At 39.6% G+C, this 16,064-nt stretch overlaps 1 protein-coding gene and 1 pseudogene across 1 annotated transcript; one reads left to right on the top strand and one right to left on the bottom strand.

Moving 5' to 3' along the window:
- LOC106313355 lies at nucleotides 1-5,935 on the top strand (annotated as a pseudogene).
- A 4,933-nt stretch (nucleotides 5,936-10,868) lies between these two features.
- Nucleotides 10,869-12,608, bottom strand: LOC106333888 (crooked neck-like protein 1). The gene is made up of 2 exons (XM_013772277.1): nucleotides 12,576-12,608; nucleotides 10,869-12,073 (listed from the first exon to the last, which is right to left on the bottom strand). The coding sequence occupies exons 1-2, from the start codon at nucleotides 12,606-12,608 to the stop codon at nucleotides 11,063-11,065; spliced, it is 1,044 nt and encodes a 347-aa protein (XP_013627731.1). The 3' UTR covers nucleotides 10,869-11,062.
- Nucleotides 12,609-16,064: the final 3,456 nt, after the last annotated feature.

Here is a 16,064-nt window from a genome sequence, read left to right as displayed (position 1 = left end):
CATATGTTCTACGTGATTTGGACAATCCTTTCACCAACATGGTAGTACATGTTATTTTTGTATGTTAATTAGCCTTTTATACATTGGTTGAACCTTTCAGTTTATGTTTATTTATGTTTCTGATCAGGGTATGAAGAGGTTAAATGTGGATCAAATGGAAGAAGATTTAAGAGGAGATGTTCTCATGGAGGCGTCTCGGTTTATATCTTAATCACTATAACCGCTTGCTCCTATAAATGATCTCTGACTTTGTTTTTTTTTTCCTGGCAGACATGGTAACAAGATCCTTGTGACTGATGAACTACCAGATGGTGAGATGGTAGACCAGTGGGAGCCAGTGGTCTCAAATGAATCCTTAAAGACAATGCTTGAGGTAGTATTTTGTATGATACAGAGCATGCACCCTGTTATGGTGATTTCAAGGATCACATCACTATACACACTTCTCTGGATCTAGGTATACCAAGAACTGCAAGCTGAAGGCTACCTTGTCGAATATGCACGTGTTCCTGTGACAGAACCCAAAGACACAGATTTTGATGCGCTGGTAAACCTTGAATGAATGATCGTATCTCTTTACTTTTGCTATTTGCTAGGTACATAACACACTATATGGGTGGTTCCTGTCATTTAAAATATTTATGATGTAACTGTGTGTGTTTGCAGATTAGGAAGATATCTCAGGCTGACATTAACACGGAGATCATTTTCAGTTGCCAAATGGGACGTGGAAATACGACGGCTGGAATGGTGATTGCAACTCTCCTCTATTTCAAACGTCCTGGAGCATCAGGTACTTCATCTGCGAGTGCCCTTTTTTTTTTTTTTTTTTTTTTTTTTTTTTGTTTGAGACAGTAATGAAACAGTATACATTAGCAAAGTGTTCATATCTCAACCCTCTTCTCCATAGCATCTTCTTATACATATAGATGTAAGACCAGGATCCATGTTTTCTGGAACAAAAAATATAAACAACGAGTCACTCCCGACAGATTTGAATTTAAACTGACCTGCATTATGGTACAAGTTTCTACTAACCTATCATTTCTTTCTTCCTCCAGACAACTCCTTTGGGAGAATCTTTACAACTGGTAGAAATATTACTTATGATCTGCCAAATTCTGAGGAGGACAAAATCCGTAGAGGGGAATATGCAGTTATTAGAAGCTTGATACGAGTCTTAGAGGTATTTAGTCCTTTCTGTGTGTCTTCGTCTGTTCATCTTGTCCTGCTGTATCTAACTGTTTTCATGATTCCAGGGTGGTGTAAAAGGCAAAAGGCAAGTTGATAATGCCATAGACAGATGTGCATCCATCCAGGTCTCTTCTGCTCATTTTAATATCCAAGTATACGAAAATGTCTATCAGACTTTATGGGTTTTAACTTCGGGTCAAATGTCTAAATTTTTTTCATCAATCAACATACAGAACTTACGAGAGGCAATCCCAACCTACAGCAGTAGTATACTGCGTCAACCCGATGAAAAGAAGAGAGAGGCAGCAGTCTCATTGTTTGTTGAGTACCTGGAAAGATACTAACTTCCTTATATGCTTTTCTGTATACCTTGATTCAGAGGGTGCCTTCCTCCAAACTGGTTCGCTTGACCATGTCAGTTTTGCTGATTGGATGCAAGCTAGGCCAGAGCTCTATGGCATTCTTCGCAGGTACTGACAAGCAGCCCTTTTTTTTTTCTTTCTGTTTCTCTCTACAACTCTTGTACCGTTATCTATCTGCTTGCTTGTAGATATGGTTGTTCTAGCTCATGTTTTTCCTTGGACATTTGAGAGGCTTTTCCTATGTTCAACTAGCTCTCTGCGGTTGTATCTCTTGGAAGCTGTTGTAAAAGAATTTGAATGCCAGAAACTAATATATGGTACTTGTGTTTCAGACTGCATATGCTTTTCAGGTGACTCATGTTTGTTCATCTTTGCCACTTTCAGGTTTCTCAGGAGAGATCCTATGGGTGCCCTTGCAGCTATGAAACCTTCTTTGACAAAGGTTGAAGAATCTACAGATGGGCGCCCTCATGAGATGAGTGAAGTCGCTGCGCTTAGAAGTGGGGTAGTACTGGGAAGTCAAACTGTTCTGAAGAGTGATCATAGTCCTGGTTGCCGTAATGCAAGTCTACGAGAGAGGGTGGACGGAGCACCGAATTTTAGGGAGGTTCCAGGATTTGCTGTGTATGGTGTTGCGAACCCAACTGTAGATGGTATCCGATCTGTCATTGAAAGGGTTTGGAGTCTAAGAGGTCGCAGGCCGGTTTTTTGGCACAACATGAGAGAAGAACCTGTTATATATATCAATGGGATACCTTTTGTCATACGTGAAGTTGAAAGGCCATATAAGAACATGCTAGGATATAAGGTAAACAATCTGTGTTGTCTGTATATGTTTTACTCTTCTGAATTGGTTGAAAAGCTTACATAAATACCTTGCTTTAGGGAACCGATCGGGATACAGTCGAAGGAGTGGAGGCTCTTCTGAAAGAGGATATTCTGAGAGAAGCTAAACGCTATGACGGTGCGATAATGGTCATTCACGAAACCGAAGACCAAAATGTTTTCGATTGTTGGGAACATGTGGATGCTTATTCTGTTCAAACACCGCTTGAAGTATTCAAAAACCTAGAGACTGAGGGTTTTCCAGTTAAATACGCCCGTGTACCTGTAACTGATGGTAAGGCTCCCAGAAGCTCAGACTTTGACACTTTGACATGGAATATCGCTTCTGCTTCCAAAGACACTGCTTTTGTCTTCAATTGCCAGGTTGAGTTTCCAAATCTGCTTGGTTATTTTTAAGTAAGATTTTTCTGTTCTTGACTTACAGCATTCCGTTCTTTCACTTGAACATACACAGATAGGGAGAGGTCGAACGACAACTGGAACTGTAATTGCCTGCCTAGTGAAGCTTCGCATGAATTATGGGAGACCTATTAAGGTTCTGACCGATTCAATAGTGTACGACGATTCCTTAAGTGGCGAAGAGGAACATGGCCGTGCATTTGGAATGGATGACATCCTTCTGCTGCGTAAATTCACTACACTATTTGATAATGGAGTTGAATCTCGTGAGGCATTAGATGCTGTGATCGATAGATGTTCTGCAGTGCAAAATATTCGTGAAGCTGTTCTGCATTACCGAAAAGTTTTCAACCAACAACATGTTGAGCCAAGATTAAGAAATGCTGCACTGAAACGTAGCGCTGAATATTTGGAGAGATACTTCTGGTTGATTACCTTTGCAGCATACATTGGAAGCGAAAATCTTGATGTAGCAGTTGTGAAAGGAGGGTATAAGAATTGGCTGCATGAAAAACCTGAGGTTCAAGCGTTGAAGTGGAGCGTAAGGGTAAGGCCTGGACGGTTTTTTACCATTCCTGTGAGCTCGCTCCCTCATTATTCAGGCTTGGATAGCTGTAAAATGTTTTGTTTTTATATTTTTTATTTCATAGGAGGAATTGCAGTCACGACAGGGGGATGCAGTCATGGAGTCAATTATCAACAAACGGAGTGGTTCTGTCTTGTGCAAAGGTTCCATACTTAAAAAGTGCCAAAGAACTTCAAGTCGTTTGCAGATTGATGAAGAAGGTGAGGATTCAACTGAGACAATAAGAGAAGTAGCAGATGTTTACATCAACGGAATTCCATTTGTCTTGAGAGAACTGCGTAAACCTGTTGCTATCCTCACGCATGTTGGAATAGCAGGCGTAGTGGTAAGGCTCAAACTACACCTGATAATAATACAATTATTGCAAATGCGATTCTGTTGATAGATATCCTCAATGCAGGTAGAAACACGGCTAAAAGAAGATATATTGTCTGAGGTTAGAGAGACTGGAGGTCGAATGCTATTGCATCGTGAGGAGTATAGCACGGCATCAAATCAATCTCAGGTTATTGGATATTGGGAGTATATTCAACCAGAGGATGTGAAAACATCTGCAGAAATATATGCTGCTCAGGAAAGAGACGCATTAGCTTCCAATGTAGACGCCATACATAGTTGCAAAGACGAGTGAGTATCTATCAACCATCTGCTTTCTTTTCTCTCTTCTCATTTTATATTATACGCCCCAAATTTAAACTAATGAGCACATGTTCAACACAGTTCGCTAGGCTTTGGGGCAAATGTGGATACAATCAGCAGTCTACCTGATGAGATGATTCTCATGATCGTGCGGTTTCTACCTGCGAAGGAGGCTGCTCGTGTTTCAGTTCTCTCAAAGAGATTCCAGAAGCTCTTTACCATTATACAAGATCCTGAGTTAGACGAGAATCAAGAGAATTTGAGAGGTTTCCTCGTCAGAGTCTCTGCTCTGCCAGAACTTATCACCCGCATCAGAAGGTTTTCATTGAAATATAAAGAGCGCGTTGATTCAGCAAACTTTGCTCTTGTGAACAAATGTATTTGTCATGTGCTGAAGCTCGGAGTGATGGATTTTCAAATGTGCTTAGATGGTGTGGAGAAAGGTTATTCACTTCCTCCGGAGCTATTCACAAGCAAGACTTTGGCCAAGCTTACTCTCGGCAAAGGGTTTGAGATCGAAGCTCTTCCCAGGGATGCTTTTCTACCGGCCCTTCAGACTCTGGTGCTTGACTCGGTCAGGTCCTTCTCTCTTCGTGGTTGTGCCTTCCAGGGGCTTCTTTCCGCTTCCCCTGAGCTTAGAGAACTGGTCATAGCAGCGATGTGTAGGGAGCACTGGGAGTGGTCAGGCATTTTATCTAGTCAGAGCCTTCGAAGAATCTCTATGGGTCGTGTCTTCTCTGCTGAATTTGATGGTCCTCTTCACCAAAGCATCAGTTTCGATACACCCAAGCTTGAGTACTTGGAGTACTCTGATCTGGTTGCACACGACTATCCAATCATGAACCTTCCGGCCCTTCAAGAAGCTAAACTTACCCTTCAGATGCTGGTGAATACTCAATGGGACGATGTTGATCTTCCCCATGATGTTGATATATACTCGAGTAATCCAAAGAAACTACTCAAAGGGATAAGAAACGTCAAGGTCTTGCATCTGTCATCATCATCAACATTCGAAGTAAGTATTTTTTTTGCTACTACTTGAGAAAATTTAAGAGAATAGGATTTTGAGGTGTTGTTGATTGTCGTTTCAGGGTCTTAACTACTTCTCCAAGTCAATTCCGATTTTAGCGGATCTCCATCATCTGACCATCACCCACGAAGACATCGAGTATTGCTGGGAGTTCCTTCCTTGTTTGCTGGAGAGGTCTCCGAATCTGAAGACTCTCATCATTAGGGTATAAAATAGAGTCCTTTTATAGATAATCCTTATGTTTTTACAATCACTGATCCTCCTCCTTTTTTGAAGGGTGGATTGCACTATGGACAAGATGATGTTTGCAGGTGCTTGTCTAGCTATTCTTGTCTTGTGACCTCAGCTCTGGAGGTTGTGGAGGTTAGCTTACACGACAGCACTTCGCGGGCTGAGTGGGATCAGTTGGAGCATTTCTTAGGAAAGCTCCCGTGTCTCCAGCTGCTCAAAGTCAGATGTGGAGGAAAGATCAGCAGAGAAGAGAAGGTTAGGATGGCGAGAGAACTCTGTCAGCTTCCAAAAGCCTCGTCCAAGTGCAAGATTGTATGCACTTGAAAGGTTGGTTTGCACTTGAATCCCTTCGTACGTACATAAACTAGTCACTAACTTGGACAATTTGTTCACTTGATGCAGCTTTGGAGGCATCACAACATACTTGCAACAAATTGCTACTAGAAACTTTGAATGTCTTCCACTTGCGTATGCTATTAAAAACTATGTACTCCTTCCTTGCAATTAAAACCGTTTATCAATAGGAGATATGAGACTCAGGTTAAAAGTAAACTGTATATCTGTAACGTTTGCTTTTGCTTAGACTGGATACTCTGAAGACTGATATCAAATCATCTCACTTCTTGTGAACACATCCGTTTTATCATATTTGGCTGAGCGATTAACAATTGCATCCATGGAGAAGCTCATCAGGTCATCTTATTATAGGTGCTGCTATTTTATATTTATATATGGCCAAGACTAAATGTTTATAAAACATATATGCACTCAAACAATAAAATTGCATATAATTAGACAATCCATCATTGTTTTTTAGAAAAAAAGCAATTAAAACCGTTCATCAACGTGAGATATGAGACTAGGATCAAAATAGTAAACTGTATATCTATGGAGGAAACAAGAAATCACTTATTCTTCACTTGCAGCTACTAAGATGCAATCTGGAGCAATTTCACAAGCTCTTTACTAAGAAATGGATATTCTGAAGACTGATATCAAATCATCTCACTTCTTCAGAACACAAACCTAAGTTGACTATATATATCTCATAAATATTCTGAATTGCAAAATTAATGTAATCACATTTTAAAAACATTCATCACCAAAATCCAAAAAAAAAGCAAAAATTTACCACGGGTATCTATAATCTAAAAATATGTTAACACTTAGTTTAAACATAAATTAGTGGCAGTGCACATCTAATTAGCCATATAGCCTTAAGTTTTGAGTCACATTTTCATTCCTATTTTACCTTTCTGAGACTCCCACTTTTTGTTTTGTCTGCCAAGCCCACATATATCCTTCGCACCTATTGATAGTTTTTTATGTGTCAAATAAAAAGAAGTCCTAATTCTTTTTATTTTTCGTGGAAGCACCCTTAGTCTAGTGCAGGCCCGTCTCTCTCTCAAGGCAGGTGAAACATTGGTTTCAGACCACAAATATAAAAATAAAATATAGGTCACACTAACCAAAATTATATGTAGCTTAAATGGTTTAGGAAGATAAGTTGGATTTTTTTGTTCCTAGTTCGAGTAATACCAAACCCTTTTCATACGTTTTTGTTAATAACAATTTTATTTATAAGGGCCACATATCTTGACAGGCTTTAAGCCTCATAAAGTTTTGGGATGGCACTGGTCTGGTCCAGTAGTTTGACTAAGAGTTCATTAATACCTCTACACCAGGAGGTCTGGGGTTCAAACCCCAGAAAACGTAAATTATGCAGATCATGGAGAAAAAATGTTACAAGAGGTCTTCAGCATGGTGCAAGGGCGTATCATCGAACATGGATCTCATAAGGCGGCTCGGAACGATGCAGTCAGACGTGCATTTTCATATGATGGTAGAATTGTCGGCTGTAGAATCGTCTATGTAATATTTCTCATCATTGTAATAGCATAATTAATTAGACGTTAAAAAAAATTCTTTTTACTTTCCCAATCTCTTTCTTCTCCAAAATTTCTTTTTCTTTTTCTTTTTCTTTTATGTGTTTCTTCTCCAAGCTCTATTTCTCTGTTACTTTTTTCAAAGTTCCATTCATTACAAATTATGATGTGATTCATTTTTCTTCCATTTTCAAGTACATAAAATATCAATTTTAAGTTCTGTTATTTTTATCTAAATCACCATAAGTCTTCGCTATCTCGTCAATTGAAAAACATTACTGTATAATAAAAGTGTAAGAGGTGGGGTAAGAGAAAATAGAGAGAATGTCAGAGTAGATGTAAGAAACGTAAGTAGAAGAGAGAGAGAGAGAGTAGGAAGAGAGAGATAAAAACAAAAGGCATTTTCGGTGAGCTTTGTATTACAGATGTCTTGGTTATTTGATGTGTTTAAGAGTTTATCGGTGAGCTTTGGCTATAGCCTGTAGATTCTAAATCTTCTTTTACATTCTGGTTGGATATGCGGTGCTTGTTCGAGGAGAGTTTAGACTTCATGTGTGTTTTGAATGGGTGTTTAGACCTTATGCAAGTTGAGAATGTTGAAAAACTTATTTCGGCCAAGTCTTTTTCTCCTACAGATGCTGCTTTGGAAGGGATTCACACATCCCTTTGCCCACCTTTTAAAGGATAACTTAAACTTACTCAAGATCCATCTATATTTCCATCTCAGTATCAATAAATTCTTGCATGCCAGCCTGAGCCAGTGATGCCCGCTTTGAAACTTCCTCAAGAAGAATCATCCGAGAATTTTAACACTCTATGGCTACGTAAAAGTTCAATTGGAAGGTCTCCATTCTTTTTGAAGATTGTATCTACATTTTATTCTATTTTACAAACAATAATTGTCGATCTTTTTCTTTTGTAAATATTCCGATATATGACATTTAGAACAGTCCTCCTTGATTATATTTTATGATGTTATGTTCGAAATGGCCACTGTACAGGTATATTTAAAAAGGTGACTATAGAAAATGTTTACTTTTATGTTACCATATTTCTTCTATGTCAATCTAGGAAGAACTTGAGAAAAAAGATATGCACCGGAGAGAAGTAGCAGCAGATTCGCGTTGCAACACTGGCTGGCATTAATATGTGGATACTGACTTATCGAAAGAGCCTGAAGGGTAATCAATTCATCTGTAACCCCTTTTTAGTTTATGCGCACCTAAATTTTTTTAAAAAAAATCACATAATGAGCTCTAAATAGGAGGTTCTGGCTCACAATGATTCAAACCATTTAATTACTACTTTTTGTGTTTTTTATGACAAATAATTTTATTTTAGTTTAGATGAATTAAATACATATTTACAACATATTTAATAGCGAGAAACAATTTAAATTATTCTTATTTAATTTAAATGAATGTTAAGAGTTTTTCTGAAACCCTAAATAAATAAATAAAGAATATTTGAATTGTAAATAAGGCTCACTTATTATTTATAGTTTTCTCAATACAAAAAGTTAAATTTGATTAATGATTTATATTTTGTAATCAGTCAAAGCATATATAACAGATATATTCTTTTTTTTTAAACACTACGATTATATTAACTTTAGAAAATACAAGGATGGGATGCGTTTTTGATACACTTAAGCCGGCGGCGTTAACACAACCCCGGAGACAAGGCCGGCAAAACCTAAGTTTTCTGGAATTAAAGCCCTAAACAAAGGGAACCTTTACAAAGATCAAAGATAACCAAAGGCTACAAAGATGCAATTACGAGTTTAAAAAAAAAGATGAGCTCATATCCAAACGCATGACCACCAGATCTCCTTGCAATCTTAGGTAGAAGATTGTCACCATCAAGTAGATAAACGAATCCTCCTATAGTGAATAAGCACAAACCAAATAAAGCATAAATCCATAGCTTCAATTCCGAAAGGTCATAACTTTTGGAAAACACACCAAAAGGCCCTAGACCAGAGAATCAGATATGGCGAGGAAGCAGTAGAGCGACCGAATAGACGCCAAAGAGGAAGCTATATGAGAAGGTGAGACCTCGATCAGATCTCAAGGGAGATGACAAGGAGCGATCCAATCAACACCATGCAAAGCTAACCTAGAACAGATTAGCAAAAGATCGAACCCAGAGTGACCCCAAAGAGATCAAAAGGAGAAAACAGAGCCATGCAAATAGAGAAATGAGCCAACGAGACACAAAACAACACGAAAGCATCAGATTCGGCAGATCTAGAATCAATTTACAGACAAAAAGCATAAGTGGACAAGAGCCACACCGACCATCTAGTAGATCTGGAACTTTTTGCTGTAAATAGGACTTAATCCCAAACAAAAGAGCATATGAACACCGCCGATTCACCTATCTTTACACCAACAAACGATACACTAAGAGGATCAGAAATAGAAGACCGGCTCCGGTTCTAGAGAAAGAAACCGGAGCCGATTCACCGGAAAGAAACAAATGAGATCTCAAAGAAGAGAGGTTTTTTTAGAGAGATAAACAAGAGAGTTCTAATTTTTGAAGCGTTTGCTTTGATAACAGATATATTCAAATACCAAATTATAATGATTTAATTTAAATTATGATATAAAAAAAAATCCAAGGTCCTTTCCTTGGATCTTGTGGATGCTCTGGAAGAACAGAAACGTTTTTATCTCTGAAGGGAGAGAGTTTTCAGCAGAGGACACAGTTATGAAAGTGAGGGAGGATTCAAAGGAGTCGTTTGATGCTCAAAAGCTTGAGTTGTCACGGAGTGGGACAATAGACCATAACTCTGGAAGTCTAAGTAGATGGGAAACCCCAAGAGAAGGTCTCGTTAAGTGTAATGTAGGCGTTTCATGGTCAAAAAGGAACTGGTTGATGGGGGCATCATGGATCGTTCGTAACGAGCATGGTGATGTCTTATTACACAGTAGGGGAGCTTTTGGGAATGTAAACTCTCTAGCCGAGGGAAGGTTTCTGGGATTAATGTGGGCGATTGAGTCAATGGCAAGCCACCGCCTGCATAAAGTAATTTTTGAAACGGAGGCTATGGATTTAGTTGGAGTGGTTCTGAGACCAAAAGCTTGGCCAGCGTTTAGATACCAAGGAACAAAGTTGAGAAATGCACTGGAGAAAATAAATGAGTGGAGTTTGAGCGGTGCATCAGTAAGAGTGAACAGATGTGCTGCGAAGATAGCGGACAGTGTAACCATGGAGATGAGGTATCAGTCTTACGTTGCTCGAGGAGCTCCCGAGTGGATGTGTGCTTTGTTGGAAGATGATAAGCAGGGAAGATGATTAAGAGGATGGGTTTCTGGAAGATATGACGGGGAGGCTATGAAATATTCGTTCTGGTTGGATGGTGATATTCTTGGTTTAGTACTCTATGTTTTTGCTTTTCTGTTTATGTTTTTCTCGGTTCTGTTTGGATGTTATAGTCTTTAGACTAAACTATATAATGCAATTTTTCAGAGTTAAAAAAAAAAAAAAAATTCGGGTGTAGCGCAGGACAAGTTCAAGCCCAAGTACAATCAAAAATGGAAAAAAAAAAGATGTTAAAGAAGAAAGAGGTGTATGTGAGTAAAAACGTGGAATAAAGAAAAAGAGAAAAAAAGCGTAAGAGGTGGGGTAGGGAAAAAAAGAGAGAATGTCAGAGTAGATGTAAGAAACGTAACTAGCCAGAGAGAGAGAGAGATAAAAGGCATTTTCGTTCCTTCATATAGTCTTTTTCTTCTTATCCACACAAAAAGTTATTTCAGTCTCTATCGGGTATATTATGCCTAATCACTCAACCAAACCAATTCGAGATGAATAACAAAACAGAGAGACATGAGAGAATCAATTCAAAAAAACTTGTGTTTCTTAAATCTACGAGCATCATCTTGTACTAAAGTGTCCTCCTCCTCCCGACAATGGCGTCCTCAATCCCTTGCTTGTCCCCGTGCTGTTTCTCAAAGGCAATAAACCTTGTGTAGAGTTCCTCTGCTCTTCCTATAGGGATATGATCAAGAGCGAACTTGTAGATAACCCTAGCACGTTGGAACTCATTGCATCCTTGTTCGAATTCAGCAAAGGCAAGATAGAGCATCTCTGCTTCTTCATAGCCTCCTTCAAGCTTCTCCATGGCTCGTTCGTAGACATCCCTCGCACGGGAAACTTCACCGCACTTGACCTCAAACTCTGCATATCTGATAAAGGAAGAAGCTTTGGGATGGCAAAGAAAGAACCTCTCGTAGATGGATCTCGCACGCTCTGTTTCGTTATACCGCAGCTCGAATTTAGCAAACGAGAGCCAGCCTTGTTGATCCGGTGACCAGTTCATCCACCGCTCGAATATCTGTCTGGCTCCGGCGATGTTCCCGAGCATCTCCTCCATGTGTGAGTACTTGTACCAGAGCAGGTCCACGCGAGGGAGAAGATAAACGGCTCGATCCCAAACGTGTCTGGCAGAGTTGACGAACTTGTTCTTCATCTCCGACTCTGCGTACTTGACCCAGAGCGCGTGGTTCCGGTGATGGTCTTTCAGGGCTCGTTCCCACACGCTCCTAGCACGCGCGTAATCCTTCTGTGACTCTTCCCACCGCGCGTAGTTTACCCAGACTTGGACATCGGATCGTCCTCCCCGGCTGACCCGGTCCTCAAACTCCTTACGGCGGCGGAGTCTGTAGTCGGAAAGTTCAGTCGAGTCAGTGATGCTATGCTCAGAGGGAAGGACCTCAGGCTCTTGCCTCTCTCGAGCCTCTCGGAGGAGCTGCTCGGCGGTGATTTGCACCGCCTCTGGGGACTTGTTCTTCACCCGTGTCGGCCTTGGAAGCTTCGACTCTTTTTCGCAGACGGAAACCTTCGTGTTCTTGTCTTTCTTTTGCTGTTGTTCTCGTTTCAGCAGAAACCCAGCCAACTAGTTTCTTATATAGAACTACTCTTTCCTTTTTCTTATCTCTTATTTCATTTTTTTAAATCTTATTTCCTTTTTTATTTTCGTTTTTCCTAAAAATTTTTTTTTTTTTTTTGTCCACAACATTACAGATCCATATTGACTCTGTAAACCACACCGGGAGATATTGATCCATGTAAAGGAGGAAAGGAAGTGATCATCAAATCAGTGATTACGGCACTGCCGAACCATATGATGTCTTGTTATCGTTTGCCTAAGGCAACTGCAAAAAAATTGACGAGTGCAGTAGCACAATTTTGGTGGAGTCCTGGGGGCAGTACAAGAGGGTTACATTGGAAATCATGGGACAAGGTATGTGTCAGCAAGAAAGATGGAGGACTAGGTTTCAAGGATATAACTGATTTCAATACAGCTATGCTTGGTAAACAGTTGTGGAGGCTAATAGAAAAGCCAAACACTTTATTTTCTCGAGTTTTCAAGGGTAGGTATTATAGGAACGCCTCACCCCTGGAACCGATTCGATCATACTCTCCGTCATACGGCTGGAGGAGTATTGTATCTGCTAGATCTCTGGTAAGCAAAGGACTAATCAAAAGGGTGGGAACAGGATCTTCTATATCTGTATGGAACGATCCTTGGCTCCCAACCACTCGCCCGAGACCAGCCAATAAAAATCAACACAATTTGTATCCAGACCTTACTGTGGATTCCCTTATTGATTCCACTTCGCGAAAATGGAATTCGCAGGTTATTCGTACTTTGGTAGACCCACAGGATGTGAAAATCATAGAGAGCATACCACTGAGCAGAAACCAGTTGGTTGATAGGGAAGGATGGCATTTCACAAATAATGGAAAATTTACGGTTAAATCAGGATATCAAGTAGAGAGGATTTACCCGGATAGGGAAAGATCACCAGTATTAATTGGACCTACAGTTGATGTTTTGAAGGCATTTTGTTGGAAACTAGGGTGCCCACCAAAAATAAAACATTTTCTTTGGCAATTGGTTTCAGGGTGTGTTGCAGTTAAGAAGAATTTGCAGGTGCGAGGGATCCAAGGAGATATATGTTGTGCAAGATGTGGAACGGATGGGAGTCGATTAACCATGTGTTTTTTGAGTGTCCTCCAGCAATTCAGGTTTGGGCGCTGTCAAAGATACCAACAAATCCAATTATTTTCCCAACAAGCTCTATATTTACAAACATGGATCACCTTTTCTGGAGAGTTGTTCCACCGATGGAGGATCATCACTTTGCTTGGATACTTTGGTACATCTGGAAAGGAAGAAATAATAAAGTTTTTAGTAATCTGGATATGGACCCTAGGGACACTCTTAAGTTGGCAGAAACGGAATCCACACTCTGGGCAGAGGCACAGATTTTGAAGGACCAGAACACGGGAACACAGGTTCAGGCATCTCTGCCGTCAATTCCTGGAAGATGGTGTTTTACTGATGGATCATGGAAAGAGGGGGATATGTTCTCTGGTCAGGGTTGGTTCAGTACTTTAGAAGGTTTTGAAAGTCTAATGGGAGCCAGGAATGTAAGAGCTTCTTTAACTCCCTTGCATGCAGAGATGGAGGCGCTACTATGGGCTATGGAATGTATGAAGAATTTACGTCAATTCCAGGTTACGTTTGCAACGGATTGTTCTCAATTGGTGAAGATGGTTTCGGAACCAGAAGAGTGGCCAGTTTTTGCAAGTTATTTGGAAGATATCAAGAGTCTGAAAGAGAGCTTCACACGATCAGAGATTATACATGTACCAAGAACGCAAAATACAAAGGCGGATAACCTAGCACGCAGTGTCAGGAAACAAACGTCTTTTCTAAAAAAAATTAGAAAAATAAAATATACACATTGTTGTTTATTTTTGGTTTTTGGTTTGGTTCAAAAAAGAACGTTAGGCCCTCTACCCTCGTTAAAATTTTGAGCTCAACTCGGTTCTAATTCATTCTTATTTTTTGGATTATTTTGAATAATCTGCTAAAATCACATTTTGAATTTTGGATAAAATATCAAATAACTCGGATAAATTTGAATATTTTGGATAAAAAATTATTCAAGTTATCAGTTCTATCGAGAAATTAAAATAATTTTAATTTTTTTGAATAAAAAATAACAGAATAATCCAGTTTTTTTTGGGTAATTCAGTTTATAAAAAATAATATATTTTATATTAATTACATTTTAATCTTGCTGAGTTGTTATCATCTTACATTTCTACATTGCATACGTGGTAGTTTTATAATCAAGTTGGACAAACCTTAGACCAATTTTTTATTCTCTACAAATATTTACCAATCTTATTATATAATAACACGATTTTGTCTATCCTTATGACAAGCAATATATTGTAATCCAATATAATTCCAAGAGCTCTAACTAATCTTCATCTCTTTCGCATTCACAACTTCAACTGACAATATTGCTTATTGCAAGTAAGCAATGATAATCACACATCACGTCTAATCTTCCTCTACCTACAATGAGTATAAAGATGAGTGTTAATGCTTCTAAATCTCATCGTTTACTTTATACAATCAAACAATAAGTAAAAAGGAGATATTCTCAATAGCTAGGGTGTCCACGTCGGCAATTAAAATCATCCAATGGGGTTGGTTCTTTCCTCCAAGTCAACCCGAACTTGGGCTGATCTTGGGCTGTTAATATTTTTTTTTGATCCGTGAAAAGGGAAGAAACATGTGGGTCAAAAGCCCAAATCTGAGAAAATCGGATAATTTCGACATCTCATCTCTTCGCTCTTTAGTAACCCTAAAACGGTCAGGCGATGAATCTCTTCGACATCTCATCTCTTTGCCCTTTCCCCTTCTTCAACGGATCGATCAATCGACACCGTATTCATGAGTGTACAATGAATCCTCTGGAAATCTCATTAATGGGCTCTTTTCGTCTATCTCCCTCTGAGATTCTTTATAACATTCATATGTTTCCCCACATTTGTTACACACAAAACTCTCTCAAGCCATGAATTCAAACAGCAAATCTCCTGTTTCCGGCGATCTTACCGCGAGGAAACCAAACGGAAAGGACGTTGTCTCCTCCGCCGAGCCGGTCAAACGAGACGGCCAAACCGGTGTCTCTATCGCTACAGATGTCTCCGGCGATCCTAAGAAGACGAAACCAAACGGCAAGGCCGTTGTCTCCTCCACCGAGCAGATCAGACATACCGAACAAACCGGTGGCTCTTGCGCCAACGCTGTCTCCGGCGATCTTATACCAAAGAAATCAAACGGCAAGGCCGTTGTCTCCTCCGCTGGGACGATCAAACATAGCGGCGGATCTGGTGTCCCCTCCGCCAAAACTGATGAAGTGCTGTTCTTCAAAGATGTCAAGTTTGGTCCACAAGAAGGCGAGTTAAGGTTTCGTCTGATCCATTTTTGGGAGGCTCGGAACGCACTCACGAAGATACTTATTGGTATAGAAATGCTTCTGATTGACGAACATTTTTATTCCGACATATTTGATTTCTCTTTTATCGGTTTTGATTGATTAAATTACTAACATTCATTTTTTTTTTGTTATCAACATGGTACTGTGATCTAAGGATTCATCCCACCGAGCAGGATTGACACCTATTTGCCACATATTATCGCTGGTTCCATCTACAGACTTAATAAGTTTTATGGATCTAAAAGCAAGATTGTGTACCGGGTTGCTGAACCAGACGTGACCATTGCTTTCTCATGAAATTCTGTCCTCTCTGATCTCGAGGATAGTCCGGTTCAGTTTCCTGAAGATCGGTTCCGCTTCTATGGATATGAAGAATTTGAAGCGGTCTCTGACCTCAAGGGGGATCTTTACTGTAAGATTCCACCAGATTTTATGGTTTAGCACTTGATTGGTTTGGATGATGTTATGTCTCGATCTTAGTTGTTTAGGTTTGTTTCATGGGTTCTCGGTTTATTTAGTATATAGAGTATTAAGTTATATTTAATTTTCTTGCAGATTATGTTGGTCACATGAAACTGG

The sequence above is a fragment of the Brassica oleracea genome, chromosome C1 (assembly GCF_000695525.1).
Source record: "Brassica oleracea var. oleracea cultivar TO1000 chromosome C1, BOL, whole genome shotgun sequence".
In the NCBI taxonomy this organism is placed as follows: Eukaryota; Viridiplantae; Streptophyta; class Magnoliopsida; order Brassicales; family Brassicaceae; genus Brassica; species Brassica oleracea.
The sequence above is the reverse complement of the archived record's forward strand: the minus strand, read 5'-3'. Positions and strand labels throughout refer to the sequence as shown.

Coding starts and splice junctions, on each gene's coding strand:
- LOC106333888 (XM_013772277.1), bottom strand. CDS start 12,608: ATGACGGAGAGTATGATCGAATCGGTTCCAGGG. Junction 12,074..12,575: donor TGATCGAATCGGTTCCAGGG/GTGAGGCGTTCC, acceptor ATAAGAAACTAG/TTGGCTGGGTTTCTGCTGAA.